This window comes from Lissotriton vulgaris, chromosome 11 (genome assembly GCF_964263255.1).
Source record: "Lissotriton vulgaris chromosome 11, aLisVul1.2, whole genome shotgun sequence".
In the NCBI taxonomy this organism is placed as follows: domain Eukaryota; kingdom Metazoa; phylum Chordata; class Amphibia; order Caudata; family Salamandridae; genus Lissotriton; species Lissotriton vulgaris.
In genome coordinates this window covers 65,118,827-65,134,587 of record NC_141699.1, presented here as the reverse complement: position 1 = coordinate 65,134,587, position 15,761 = coordinate 65,118,827, and the positions used below count along the sequence as shown (strand labels likewise).

General features: G+C 44.7%; 1 protein-coding gene across 1 annotated transcript; it reads right to left on the bottom strand.

Annotated features, from left to right (window-relative positions):
* Positions 1-14,462: 14,462 nt before the first annotated feature.
* Positions 14,463-15,512, bottom strand: LOC147678982 (testis-specific serine/threonine-protein kinase 1-like). Its single transcript, XM_086942448.1, has one exon. The coding sequence runs from the start codon at positions 15,510-15,512 to the stop codon at positions 14,463-14,465; it is 1,050 nt and encodes a 349-aa protein (XP_086798574.1).
* Between the last annotated feature and the right edge of the window lie 249 nt (positions 15,513-15,761).

Here is a 15,761-nt window from a genome sequence, read left to right as displayed (position 1 = left end):
TTTGGTGAACTGGAAAAATTGTTTAAAAAAAGAAGTGCATACAAGATTGCTTGGAAGTAAAATCACTTAGACAAAATACAATATTAATTTCAGGATGTCTGGTTGCGGGAAAGCCGAGCTGACCTGACACTAACCCAGTTCTAAAGCGAGTTGATAAAACTGAAACAAATTCATGACCTATTCAAGAAATGGCTACATACAGTCACAAGACTCGGTCATGATGTAAGCCATCAATGGTTGAAGCAGCTCGTTTTCCCCTCTCTTTGAATGTGTATAAGCCCAATACCCATCAGTAGTCCGATATATATCCTTGACAGGGAGCGCAAAGAGGTATCACTGATGTATTAGGAGCCTAATCAAACTACCATCTTTCTAATATAACCCAACCAGGGACTAGAGCGAGTATTTAGAAGCCTCAGCACGTGCCTAATAATTTCCCTCGGTAAAGAAGCATAAGGGTTCGTCCATATAGGCAACATTGAGAGATAAACTGGAGCCCACCTCTTAGCAACAGCTATAAATAGAGATTCCTGCCCAGAGGCACAGACCCAACATCAGGAATTTGTTCTCTGTTGTCTCTAAAGGTCGAATTAATACCACCCCAAATATCTGCACTGTGTTGCACCAGCAACTGTCTCGTCTTAACCTTATCGGTGCTCATGACGAGCTCAGCTCATCATGAGCCACGGTGCCACTCCAACGCTGGAGCCGCACGTGCGGCTCCAACGCTCGCACGTGGGGATAATTTCCCAGCTGTGCTGAGCGTTCAATGAAAAAGGGTGTGGCTGTGACGAGCTCAGCTCGTCATGAGCACACGAGCACCGGGGCGCTGTGCGCGCCTGCCCCTCAGCACAGCGGGTGAATTACCCCCGCGGCGAAGGGGTTATATTTATCAGGGGGAGCATGTGCATATTGCCCTCCCTTCCTGCAAAGGAATGACTCCCACAATGTTGGGAATTGCCCAGAGAGGGGACCAATTTAACTCATCAAAGATGACCTCAAGATATTGGTATTAATCCATTCTTTCTACTGGTTGGCTGTTAATGCAGATTGACTTGAATCTAACAAAGACCCTTCATTTCACATTACTGCCGGATTAGTTAAATTATTGACACGGCCTAAGGATACTACATATCTTTAAACTAGGCGTTATAAACCACTGTAGGTTTTGGATAGAAGGACTGCATCATTGCCATATAAAAGCAGAGGGAGCATTTTACCCCTGCCCAGGGGCCACACACTCCACCAGCAGCTCCAACTCCAGCTAGCTGATTAATGCAGAAATGTTTCTGTTATTTCGTTTAATGGGTGTGTTGTATGCTGACTTCCAGCCTTCAGTTTGCTGACACCTTTGAAGGCTAACCTTATTTCATGATATTGCTGTACTCGTAAGTAAAGCTGCTAGTTGCTTTTAATATCTGGTTTCAGATAATAGCCATTTCTATCTCCTGGTGATTAGTGGCCAATTTGGAATCATCTATGTATTTCACCTCTTTAGTTTTGGTATCTGCCCATGTGGGATCCTATGCTGTAGATGACATTTGGCAAGTCTCCCATTACTATCAACTTTCCTAAACACCTAATTTAGTGACATCATTTTTTTTTTTTTTACAAAGGTCTAGACTTATGTTGAATTTGCTGTGAGTGATCTGCCCTCGCCTAATACCATTGAAGATACTCTTGACTAAATTAGCTTTGCCCATTAAACAAACAGCCTCATATAACCAACTCGATCACACCATAAAGCTGTGCACAGTGGTCCTCTCTACAGGTAGAAGCTAATGTGCCTTTATGACTGCTTTTAGAAAGAATACTATGAGAGGCTGTTTGTTGAGTGCTTATGAAACACATACTAATAAGTCGAACTCAAAAAAACTATTAAAACATACAAATTCTGCATGCAACCCAACCTAAAAAGATATTTTGTCTCCTAGACAAAATAGGATCTTTGAGTATCTTGACAATAGTCATACTTCCTGTATGCCTTAAACTTTAACATGCTGTTTCTTTGAGGTGCAAGCTATTCCCCTATAGGTACACGCCATGTCACCTGCCCCATAAAGATCATGATTACAGATAATCCCACATTTAATGAACTCTCATCTTTGCAGTGTTAGTCATCCATCCACAAGTTAATCGCTGATCTGCTGGTTAGCCTGTGATCACCACTAGATCCACCTCCACACATAGAAGCACTCTAGAACAGCCACCTATACACAAAGCCCTGATTACAATTTAGAGTATTTCCTTAGGTTAAGGGGTTACTTGGGCGAGGCTTTACTTAAGGGACAGTCTTATGCATGGGAAAGATGGAGCAAGCAGCGAGGCACAGCGGTGCCCGGGACGTGGGGTGTCTTGAGCAACACTGGGAAATCATTAGATGGGTGGGGACGGCAGGGCTTCCAAGTGTGTAGAACCCAGAGATGTTCTTAATAATAACTTGTATTTGTATGGTATTCATACCCCACTCCTGACGTTTCTAAGTGTTGTACATAACTGCTGTTGTCATTAACTCAATTTATGGTACACAACTGACTGACCTCGAACGATGGAAGGCTGAGTTGCTTAACACCTCCAGAATTTCCCAGGGACAAGTGGATAGCTCATTGCACTATAAGGCTTGCTTTTAAAAGCCCTACAAGCCCACATCTCCTGACCGAATGAATGGGCTTCTGCAGTAGATGCTTAGTAGATGTAGCTGTGCAAGCAAGGAGCTTGTTATTCCAGTTCATTGGCCCTCTGATTAATGGTCAAAGGTCAGGGAAGTGCTGTGGACACAAGGCCTTTGTTGCATGTTCAGTTACAGGTGTGAAATTCATATTGGATCAAGACTCGCTCTCTGAGAGCAATTTAGTAGTAGGGAGGAAGACCAACAAATAATTTTGGTAAGGCCAAAGGATATGTTAATAATGGAGAAAAGCCTGTGGACCAAGAGCTACAGGCTCACCATGATGCAGACCTTATCTTCCTCCACTTCTGGCCCTCTCTAAGCTTCAACTTGCGAGTAAATTTCACTGCGAATGAGAATGAGAAAAACACAGCACCAGGCGACTCATGCCGAGGCAGACCGATTGCAGGGAACTTTCTCAACCAATCTTGCATCACTTTTGGGTAAATCATTTTGTCTGCAGAGTATTTGTGTTCCCAAAGACCTGCCTGGCACTCATTTTTGACACGCACATGCCTGGACAATGCCCCAAATACTGCCATAGTTGAGTGAGCCCTTACACCAGATAGAGGTAGAGCTCTATGCAAAGTGTGACCATGGGCGATCCATGACCTTATCCATCGGGTAATGGTAGGTTTAGCAGCGGGTCAGAGGGCATCCCTGTCAGCAACGTCACAAAAAGCTGATCAGGGGAACACCGGTCCCTAGTTTTGTCCAGATAAAAGCATAAGGTGTGCATGATGTTAAGACTGTGTACAGGGGGTGAAATGTCCTGGAAACAATCTTTGTGGTTTCCTTAACAAATCCATTAAGGTCAACAGTTAAGATGCCAAGTGGACTCTTCCTGCCTTCCTCGTTTACAATGATAAAGCATTTAAATGTGGTGGCTGTGGAAGATGGCGCACACTACCACAGTAAACGAAAATGACACACAATTGGACAGTTATTTTTCTGAAAGCATCTATAAGCATCTGGTGCACTAAAAGGAGGAAAAGCCACCAAGTCTCCCTCTGCTGGAAGAATTCCAAACGTCAAAGAAAAAAATCTTGGAGCAGCCAACATTTTATTGTTGAGATCGTGGTTTCAACACATTCTGTTTCAAATTAAATAGAAAAAAAATTGGCGGCATACATACTACTACTTGGGAGCACACTACCCGTAGATAGAATAGTACGAGTAACCTACAAGGTCTATGACTTCACACATGTTAGTGGGACGACTTAAGAGATCACTTTTATGGATTTTTCTATCTAATTTGACATAGAATATGTACGACTAGCCCTGATGAAGTCTGATGCTACTGTTACAGCACTAGACGATACACGTGCTGGCATAATTGGCGAAATAGATAAATTACATATGTTGAAACCAAGATCTCAGCATGCACAACCCTGAAAGCAGCAGTAAGACCACCACAGCTTTTGCTTGCGGTCATTCAGGTTTTGGGGTGGGGTATGCTTTCATGTTCACCTATAGGTAATCTTAGTACCCCAAAAGTGTATGGCAGATGTAGTGATACGTTATTGCTGCATTTCCCAGTAATGTAATGCCATTACCCAGAACTTGTTGTCCTCTAGCCTCTTATAAAGAAAAGTGTGGATTAGTATGTTTATATGCACTCCTTTATATCCACACCAACAATTATTTTTAGCACATTCTGGAGAACTTATGGTCGTCCTTATACATCTGGTTAGTAAATCCAGTTCTCAAAGCTAAAAGAAATGTAATCTATTTTGTTGTGGTGCATAACATGCAAAACTGCTGTAGTGTTGAAAATACTAATTGTTATTAACAAACTTGTGTGGATTAGTACTAGTTCCATCTCTGTTTTTACAGCTGGGCAGAGCCTTGGCGGTGGCCTGCTCCATTGAATAAAGATATTTGTGTTTTCACCACCCCAATGCAATGCAGTCCACAGCAAGCCACCTTTCTGCTTCAATTAGAAGAAGGACTTTAGATGCACTGCTCTGTAACGTAATGGAGTACAGAAACCACAATTGCACTGCACCAGTGGTGGTTTTCAACATTTTAAAATGTAGCACCAGGGTTAGTTATCCAGTAAGTGTGTGCTCATACTGAAAACCTACAAAGGTATAAGGACACATGCACGTTTTTAGGTCTCGCCTGTCGATGCGCATGCGCATCGAGCAAGCGAGACTATTGCGAGTTATCCACTCTTTATCCACACTGCAAGGAATCGTGGCGATTCCTTGCAGTGCACGATAAATTTAAGCTCAATGCGCATGCGCATTGAGCTTAAATGCGCGTGCACATGCCCCCAGCCGCCTACTCTCTCTCTCAGCCTTCCCACAACTCCGCCCCCTCACTACTTGATTGCACGGCCGCTAGGCCGTGCCTCTCCTACTCTCCTCCCCCTCCTCCTCTCCTCCCATCTGGGACTTCTCATTTACAACATGCGGCGGAGTAGTGAAATGAGTGGTAATCGGTGCCGTTCACCTAAGATAAAATAACGCTTTCAAGTTTTTATTTTGCACGAAAAATTCTCTAGTCAGACAGCCCCAAAACAAGTTTTTCACCACTGGACACAACCTTGAATGCCGCTCGAGATTCATCTCGAAAACATACGTTTCCTTGTGTAGATTTCACAAACACCGTGATTGATTCCCCTTCAGAAGACTTCTCCTCCCCCCTCCTCCTCTCCTCCCCTGCCTGCCTGCCGTGTCGCACCTCTCCCCTCTCCGCCCCCTCCCCTTCCCGCCGTGTCGCATTTCTCCTCCCCCCTCCCCTCTCTTCCCTCCGGCTTGTTTGTTGATTTGACCCGCTCCGCCCCCTCCCCTTCCCGCCGTCTTTGAGTCTCTGGTGAAATAACTTTTTTATCAAGAAGAAGAAACAGCAGTTTTTCCCTTCACCCAGAGCCTACTCAGTGCCAAGTCTTTGTTATTATCGCGGCAATGTTGCATTTGATGAGTAACATGCAAGATACTTTTAAATAGAATTACATCAGCAAGCTTTGCTTTCATTTTCGTGTTTCAGTGCTGGCGTTATGTTTTTTGAGCTTGAATTTAACATGTAAGAGACTTTTAAATAGAATTACATCATCAAGCTTTCGTGTTATAGTGCTGGCGTTCTGTTTTTTTGGGCGCGCTGAAAGCTTGCATTTTATAAGTAACATGTAAGAAACTTTTGAACCGATCTTGTAGCTTGCATTTTCGGAAAGTAGTTTTACGACATGCAAACATGCGAGAGGCAAGATAGTGTCATCAGGAGCTATTTATTCTTCAATACAAGTGCAAAAGTAAGATGCAAGAGACTATTAAATAAAATTACAGCAGCAATCTCGACCATTAGACTTCTGTATCACTGCTGCTTCTTTAGCTTAGCATTCCGTGAGCGCAAGCTTCTATTAGAGAACCGAAGTCCCGCCCTATGACAGTTTCCTGCAAAAAGCACGCGCATGCATTGATTTAAAGCACGTTTGTTTAGTTGAAGGAAACAGGTATGTTAGTTACTTTTTTTCTCTGTACTCGCAATCTAAATAAATGTTTTTACAGCGCTTTTACTCATCTGGTGTTTGCCGAAGTATAAGCACGTGCATGCTTTGTTTTAAAACGCGTTTGTTTAGCTTAAGGAACAAGTTTATTAGTTAGTTTTTCTCCTGTACTCGCAATCTAAAGGGACGCTTTTACAGCACTTTTACTCATGTGGTCTTTGACAAAGTGTCAGTGCAGCTTCTATTATGTGCCTCTAACATTTATGAGCAAGCACACGCATCTGAAACCTTTTATGACAATGCAGTGTCGCATTTCTCCTCCCCCCTCCCCTCTCTTCCCTCCGGCTTCTTTTTTTTTGTTTATTTTACCCGCCGTGTCTCCGATCCTTTCAGATACACAAAGAGCAGCGTATTATCTCTGGCCTCACTTCCTAGCGTCCGTGTGTGCTCACTGTTCAGCTCTGGTATACGGGGGCCCGAGCAGCGGCCCGCACCACGTCCTCTGCTGTGCTCTGTTAGTAAGGGGATCCTCCCCAAAGTGTGTACTCGCTGCCTCTGCCCCTCCCCAAGTGTCGAGGCTGCTGAGTCCAGTCCAAAGGCGCCACGATTTCTCTCCGGCCTGTAAGCTCCCTCATGCAACTCAGGTGAGCCATGACCTTCGGTCATCTAGCCCGGTGGCCTCACATGCTGCCATTCGCTCCAAGATAGCAGAACGGGGATTAGACAGAGGCGGAGGTGCAACACAATAGGACTGCACTGCACCAGGCTACCATCCTGGGAGAGCCAGCCTGAAGCAGGACGTCGCCGCCAGTGCGCTCCTTCGTTGGATATGGCCACCGCTGGGTCTGCTCAGGCTGTTTTGCCGCTGCATAGAGTTTTCTCGCCAGATGCCAGCAGTCAGTCCCTCACCCTCAACCCCTCACCCTCAACCCCTCACCCTCAACCCCTCACCCTCAACCCCTCACCCTCAACCCCTCACCCTCAACCCCTCACCCTCAACCCCTCACCCTCAACCCCTCACCCTCACTCACCCTCACTCACCCTCACTCACCCTCAACCCCTCACCCTCACCCACACCCACCCTCACTCACACTCACTCACCCTCACTCACCCTCACCCTCACTCACCCTCACCCTCACTCACCCTCACCCTCACTCACCCTCAACCCCTCACCTCACTCACCCTCAACCCCTCACTCACTCACCCTCACTCACCCTCACTCACCCTCAACCCCTCACCTCACTCACCCTCACTCACCCTCACTCACCCTCACTCACCCTCAACCCCTCACTCACTCACGCTCAACCCCTCACTCACTCACCCTCAACCCCTCACTCACTCACTCTCACTCACCCTCACTCACCATCACCCTCACTCACCATCACCCTCACTCACCCTCAACCCCTCACTCACCCTCACTCACCCTCACTCACCCTCACTCACCCTCAACCCCTCACCTCACTCACCCTCACTCACCCTCAACCCCTCACCTCACTCACCCTCACTCACCCTCACTCACCCTCACTCACCCTCAACCCCTCACCTCACTCACCTCACTCACCCTCACTCACCCTCACTCACCCTCACTCACCCTCACTCACCCTCACTCACCCTCACTCACCCTCACTCACCCTCACTCACCCTCAACCCCTCACCCTCACTCACCCTCACTCACCCTCACTCACCCTCACCCTCAACCCCTCACCTCACTCACCCTCAACCCCTCACCCACCCTCAACCCCTCACCCTCACTCACCCTCAACCCCTCACCCTCACTCACCCTCAACCCCTCACCCTCAACCCCTCACTCACCCTCACCACCTCAGCCTCACCCTCACTCACCCTCAACCCCTCACCCTCACTCACCCTCACTCACCCTCAACCCCTCACCCTCACTCACCCTCACTCACCCTCAACCTCATGCTAAAGATTTACAAAAAAACCCATAAACAATTCTAAAAGCACTAACTCTAATGCTGCGAGACCTATTGCATTTCTAATGCTTGTTTAAATGATTGTAAAATGTATGGCTAACTTGAATACATTTATTTCGCAGGTGCTCAAAATTACACTTCTTACTTTAGGCTTTTATGTTTGTAACTGTCAATAGAACAAGAGAATGCACCCTGCCTTTTGGTATAAGGGCCCTAACTAGAGGGTCCCGAATTGATATAAGAAGGGGTGATTAGCCTGGGAGTTGGCACTGCGCGCTACACACACAAGGTCAGACCAGAAAAACTCAACAGAGCATAGTCAAAATATATTATTTTATTTTCTTTAAATATATATTTTTTCCTTTTTAGAATAAAGATATCAAAAACATATAAAAAAGTGGAGCAGTACTTTCAATCTACATGATGCAGTGGAAACATAACAAGGACAGAAACTGATAAAGGAACAATAGGGAAAAAAAGGGGTTATGCCACATTCAAACCTGCCCAGTACCAGCCATACTTCAGACACACTATCTTATATACATTCTCTCACTCTACCTTATATTCTATCATACAGCTTTCATTCTTCCATTCATTCTTCAATCCTGGCGTATGCAACACATAGATGACCAATATGTTGCAAAGATCGGGATGTTCTTCCAGGCAGGTGACTTTTAATACGGGTCCTGATGTGATTAGGACAAAAAACCGTATTCCTGGAAATACAAGCCGACGCGTGTTTCGGTGACAGGCCAATGAGGCCACACCTTCGTCAGGGCTAGAGGCAGTACACTGGGCGAAACACAAGTATAAAATCTGTATGTTATTCAGTTAAGGCGGGTCATAGGTATCCGGAGAAGTGTGCTTTACTTGGAGGCTAGAACCTCTAATTTTCTTTTACTGGAGTCCAAAGCTAAGATGTCTTTGGGTTATTCCATCAAATAATGGCGGGGATAAACTCGATATACGGGCATAGGACGTTAAAACATTTTTTTGATTTCTCCCTAAATAGATCACTATTCAAATGGCATTTTCCCACAAATACCAGATTAGAGGCAGGTGGCTTTCAAGGACGGTTGACAGGTTCAGTATTCCAAAATCGGGAGAACCTGTGCGCACTCCTATACTCCTCCACACGTCTTCCGTAGCAACAGACCGAGTGGAGGAGTCGGCGGAACCCCACCTAAAATGACGTGCCTTTACTTGGAAGGAACTCAAGTTACCAGTCACGCCGGATAGTGGACATTACAATATAGGAGTGCGCACAGGTTCTCCCGATTTTGGAATACTGAACCTGTCAACCGTCCTTGAAAGCCACCAGCCTCTAATCTGGTATTTGTGGGAAAATGCCATTTGAATAGTGATCTATTTAGGGAGAAATCAAAAAATGTTTTAACGTCCTATGCCCGTATATCGAGTTTATCCCCGCCATTATTTGATGGAATAACCCCAAGACATCTTAGCTTTGGACTCCAGTAAAATAAAATTAGAGGTTCTGGCCTCCAAGTAAAGCACACTTCTCCGGATACCTATGACCCGCCTTAACTGAATAACATACAGATTTTATACTTGTGTTTCGCCCAGTGTACTGCCTCCAGCCCTGACGAAGGTGTGGCCTCATTGGCCTGTCACCGAAACGCGCGTCGGCTTGTATTTCCAGGAATACGGTTTTTTGTCCTAATCACATCAGGACCCGTATTAAAAGTCACCTGCCTGGAAGAACATCCCGATCTTTGCAACATATTGGTCATCTATGTGTTGCATACGCCAGGATTGAAAAATGAATGGAAGAATGAAAGCTGTATGATAGAATATAAGGTAGAGTGAGAGAATGTATATAAGATAGTGTGTCTGAAGTATGGCTGGTACTGGGCAGGTTTGAATGTGGCATAACCCCTTTTTTTCCCTATTGTTCCTTTATCAGTTTCTGTCCTTGTTATGTTTCCACTGCATCATGTAGATTGAAAGTACTGCTCCACTTTTTTATATGTTTTTGATATCTTTATTCTAAAAAGGAAAAAATATATATTTAAAGAAAATAAAATAATATATTTTGACTATGCTCTGTTGAGTTTTTCTGGTCTGACATTGTGTGTGTAGCGCGCAGTGCCAACTCCCAGGCTAATCACCCCTTCTTATATCAATTCGGGACCCTCTAGTTAGGGCCCTTATACCAAAAGGCAGGGTGCATTCTCTTGTTCTATTGACAGTTGTTCTTCCCCCCCTTTGGCCTGCCTATATCAGTTAGTAACCCACGGGGAACCCCCTTCTTTTGTTTTATGTTTGTAACCACTGCTGGCCTGGTTTACCTTATTAGTCACAAACATACTAAATTTTGTGATAGCTTTTGGGGTTAAGACAGTTTTTGCGGAGATTAACGTATTTCCAGCACAATTGGGGGCACAATATTGGTAAATTACCTCTGGCGGTTATCCGTATGCTTCATGCAAAGATCGGTGTGTAATCTGCTGATCGCAGATTGATTCATAATAAATAATTTGGAGAATTAATGGGCCTTCTGCATAGCCATATGCGCACCCGTCAGGTCACCGAGATCCATGTCTAACCTGTAGGTCACAAACTTCAATCATAAGAATGCTGAGTGAACTCCCTTCTGCTGACATCTGCAGGACATAGTTTTTTTTTCTGCAGACCATAACTCAACGTTGGTCTTTTAGGTTATTAAATTAAGCGGCTAGGGTGGAAATGAACAACAATTATAAGTTCTACAACAATTCACTTTGTATTGTGTGTTATATACACAACTATTTTCTTTGCTTACTACTAAAGTGACCTTGCGGGTGTATTAACGCCCCTTGATGGGCAGATGTGAATCCAGCTAAGCTGCATTTGACTTCAGCACCTGCATCCAACTAGAACACAACTCTGATGGAAAGAACTAATGACTGACCTTGCAGTTTAAGTGATGTGGCTTGCAGAAGGCGAGTGGGGTTTCCAATGTACTAGCCCCCTTGCAAGTAGTAGCTCAGCACAGACTTGTGGCTATGTCCCTTTCACCATAATGCCTTCAGATCAACTTGAGAAGGGAGGATAGTAGCCGGAAGTGCAACTATGGTAGAACCACTGCTGCAGTGCACTGTAAGTCACTGAAACCCTTATGAAGAGGGGATTTGGATGGTCCCATTTCCCACTCCAAAATGGAGGAGGGGTGTGCAGGCTCCCAGAGCCAGAAGACCTTACAGCTGTGAGGTTGGTGCTCCAGCACACAGGGTGAAGGTCTAGATGGGGGGAGATGCAGGTGACATTCTGTTGGGAGCAGCACATAGGGGAGATGTGGGGGTGAACGGTTTAAAGGGAATTTTATGTCATGTTAATAAAGTTCTTATTCCGTCAATGATCAATTAAATCGTTTATTCGATTATGTGGTTCTTATGCATTAACTCACGCTTGTAAGGTGTCTTTTTCTTCAGCGAAGAAGCACAGCACCACAGATTTGAGATTCTAAGCCTGACTGAACATAAACTTTTTTATGGTTTTCAGAATTTCAGCAGATCATTGGTGGGATGAAAGTGTAACGAAAGTGCATTCCACAAAAAGGGAGAAACTGAGAAATAGAAGCTGACACAACCTAGTGGTGAATTTGAGCTGGGGACTAAACTCTATGTCTTGCAAGAAATGGCTTTTTGATCCCTATTCAAAACCCTAAACATTATTATTTCTTGAAGAGGAAGCCAACAGAGCTGATCTGCCATGACTGAATCTAAGAGTGACAAAAACCAGCCTTGTTGCCTGGATTTGAATAACTTGAACTGGTGATTAAAGACAATATTTTGGGAGACCCAGATAAAGGGCTTTGCCCTAAGTGAGCAGAGAGCTGACCGCGAGAAGTGTACAGCCCTCGTACAGGAATGGCATGATCTTCTGCACCTTGCAGGTGCAAGATGCAGGAAGAGACCACCAAGTAAATCTCAGGAGTCAAGTTCAAGTCCGTATCGTACTCCAATCCTAGAATGTGGGACTATACCCTCCCATCCATAAATCATCATCGCCCGCCATCCTTGTGGAATTGCTTTTGCCGACTGCTACCAAGTACAGATGAAGTTAACTGTCATTGACATACATACTACAGCAGAAGTCATGGGAGAGGGCCAGCAGGACCAGTCTCTCAGTTTACCTATTGAATATGGTGGGAAAACAACCTCCTCCGAAGGGTATGTTTTTGGGGGGGAATCGCTGCAGTCCAAAAGGTAAAGAGGTGAAGGCGGGAGTATTGGCATATTGGCTACAATGGCTCAAGAAAGTAAAAGTTAAAGTGCTGAGCCAGCGATTCTGTTTCATGACGATGAGAGGTGAGAATCGGGTGTTTGACACTATCAAATGTCGCGGGAAGATCAATTTGTATTCAGCCCACACTTTCAGATATTAACTGTAGATCATCTAAAGCTAATTGAGAGCAGCATGAAAGCCAGCTTGGACATTGTGCCTTCAGCTGGTGGTTTCCATAAAAGTACCACAATGTGGGTTAAATGTCCAACAAGAATGTTTTCTACTGCTAGGAGTAATGAATTGGGGCAGTCATTTGAATGCGTGGTGTGGCAGAGAATGTCTGTCGTCATTTCTTGATGATCGTGGTTAACCTGGGTTGCTTTAGTTGGGTAGGTACAAAACCATGATCAAGAGAGATGTTAAGAACCTCTCTAGATGTTTGAGGCAATTGGATAGTGTGTGGTGCATTGGGAGGAGTTCTGATATATGAGAATTGTAAGCAACGTATGGACCGTGTATGAGGAGATGCGGACAACTGGGCAATGGAGGAGTAAAAGCTGTGTATACAAAGATCACACCTTTTGTTATCCATACAGACAAGTGACCTTTTGGTGCTAACGCTTTCTACCCTGGCAGAGGGATAATACTTTCTGATTTTAAAGCATCCACAGCTTCTATTCCTCCCCACCCCCCTATATTTTGCTGGTTGCACCACAGGCAACTTCCTGGTGTTGTTAAGAATCACCACAACCCCTATCAGCAGGCAACTAAAGACCTTACTAAATATTTTGGTCACCTAACTGCTACTAAGTAACCTAATGCACTTCTGTCTCACTCATATGGCACTTGGGCAACAAACCACCACATATATCACTTAGGTGTGGAATAGGTTGGATTTGTGGTTAGAAATCCCAAATCCTGATTCACAGAAGTTAGATTTGCAAATTGTTCACACGGCATATTTCATCTCTAGTAGGGTGACTTTGCCCTTCATAAGTTTAAAGCTAGAATGGTGATATAAGGGGATGGCATGTAGGAGGGTAGTTTTCCTCAAACATTCCAAATGGTACTCCACACCCAATAATTTGAGATCTAATCTTTGTGCCAAAAAGGGTGGCACAAATGTGCAAATTGCTAATAGCAAGGAAATACTTGTATGTGCTCAGGTGCATGCCTGTAACAGTCCACACAAGGAGGTAAAGGGCATCAAGAGTATGCATGTAGACCTGCAATGTATGTATATTTCAATACATACTCCTAAGATCTTAGCCAAATATCTACGGTTTGTAGATTTCTGCATATATTTATGTTTATGGAGTCCATCATAACCACAACACCACCAATATTTCTTAACAGTATGTAAACCTCTTTACATTCTCCTTTTGACAGTCCTGCCCTTAAGCAAATTTGAATATGGCTTGGTATAAGAACCAAGTAGCTCTTGTCTTACCCTCTAGACAGTCTCAGGGCTTCTGAAACCTCCACTCAAAGATTTTGTGGTTTAGACTTGAGTGAGCAGAGATTGCAATAGGGTGCTCTTCAAAGTAAATCACCTCTTGTACTTGTGTGAATCCAAAGTATTGCCTCAAGCACTCATGGAAAGTGTTGGATGAAGATCTGAAAACGTACCAGGGCTTCACGCTGGATTTACAAATTCACTACTTGCCCTAAATTTGGGACAGTTGCTTTAAAAAGCACTGCCCAGACTTCTGAAGAAGTTGAGGTGAGCCAGCATGGTGCATCTGATGTAGCCTCCATGCATGTATTTAATTCTACTAAGGACTTTAACGCTAAACATGCAGCAGGTTTGAACCTAAACCACTTTAAGATTTGTAATGCTATTTCTGTCAGTCTTCTCTCCCAATTAATAAAAGTAGCTAGTGAAATCTGGATTTTCAGATGTGTTGAGGTTAGTAATTCGGTGCCTCCAACAAACTGATACATGGGCCACTCGATGAAAAATTACTTAATGTAATCCTTCATTCTGACACAAAATGGAAAAATACTGCTGATTGCCATTGGCACCGTGAACCAGCGGAAACATTTATTATTTCCATCTCAATAAAGGATTTTGAATAGAGATTTAACTACCAGTCTTTTAAGTAGATTAATAAATGTGTTCCCAACTTCAGTGCGCAATACACTCCTGTGTTCATTGTTTGAATGTTGAGGTGTCATTTTCTTAGTCCTTGCTGCCGCCACCACGTAAAATGCTCCCCAGTTTGCTTCTGTTGGTCGTTTTGTGGTTTTCATGTTTTCCCCCTTTGACATGTGGTGGTGGTGTGTTGGAATCTTGCTTCCTGGCCTCTGATTTCCCTGCCCTTGACTCATCCTTGTCCAGCTTATGCCCCAAGGTTGTTCCTGAGTCTATCCCTTTCTTTGAGGATGCCGAAGACTTTAGTTTTGTGATGCCCTGTGTCCAATTGTGGCCCAATGCATCTTCAACAGTATAACGTCGGGTGACGTCGGGCTGCAACATGTGGTAGATGAGATCTTTGACCTCCACTGACAGGCTTTTCGACCTGGGGTAATCAACACGGTGCTCTTTTTGCAACTTTAGCATGCGTTTGATGTTGCTGTCATCATAGGGCATTGTGCCACAGACCATGATGAAGAGAATCACTCCAAGACTCCAAATGTCACAGACCTTAGGTTGATAAGCTATCCCCTGGAGAACTTCAGGAGCTGCGTAGGCTGCTGACCCACAAAAAGTCTTACTGAGGTGGATCTTCCCATGCTCATCCTTGGTACAGCGTTTGGCGAAGCCAAAGTCTGAAACCTTGACATTGAACTCTTTATCCAGCAGTAGGTTCTCACACTTGAGGTCCCGATGCACAATGTCTATGTCATGACAGTACTTGATTGCAGAGGAAAGTTGCAGGAACATCTTACGAGCCAGTTCCTCTGGAAGACTTCCTCTGGACTTGATGAACTCTAGTAGGTCTCCTTGGACGCCCAGCTCCATGACGATGTAAACTTTCCCTTCGGATGTTTCAAAGATTTCATAAGTTCTAATGATTGCGCGGTGGTTCACCACCGACAAAATCTCCATCTCCCTGGGGAGAAATTTTTCCAGGAAATCAGCAGGGGCTTTTTTTCGGTCTACGATCTTGACTGCCACGTTGATTTTCAGCCGGTCAGAGTAGGCAGACTTAACTTTGGCATAGGACCCCTCACCCAGATTTATACCCAGCGTGTAGCCTTTCTTTTTCAGAACGACGGCATCATCCATGATGCGGAGGCCAATGGAGGGCCTTCACTTCGGTCCAGCCGAAGCTTACATCACGTCCATATTTCGTGGGGAAGCCATGACAGCACTGTGGACAAGCTCTCTAACCAGGTTCATGAAATCCAGGTCTTCCCCTTGCTGGAGTTTGAGGCTGTGGAATGTTGATCATCATAGTTCCATCCGTGATGTCGCACGATGAAGTCATAAAGATTGATGTTCAGTGCAGCAGCAGCAGCAGCTGCAGAGGAATGG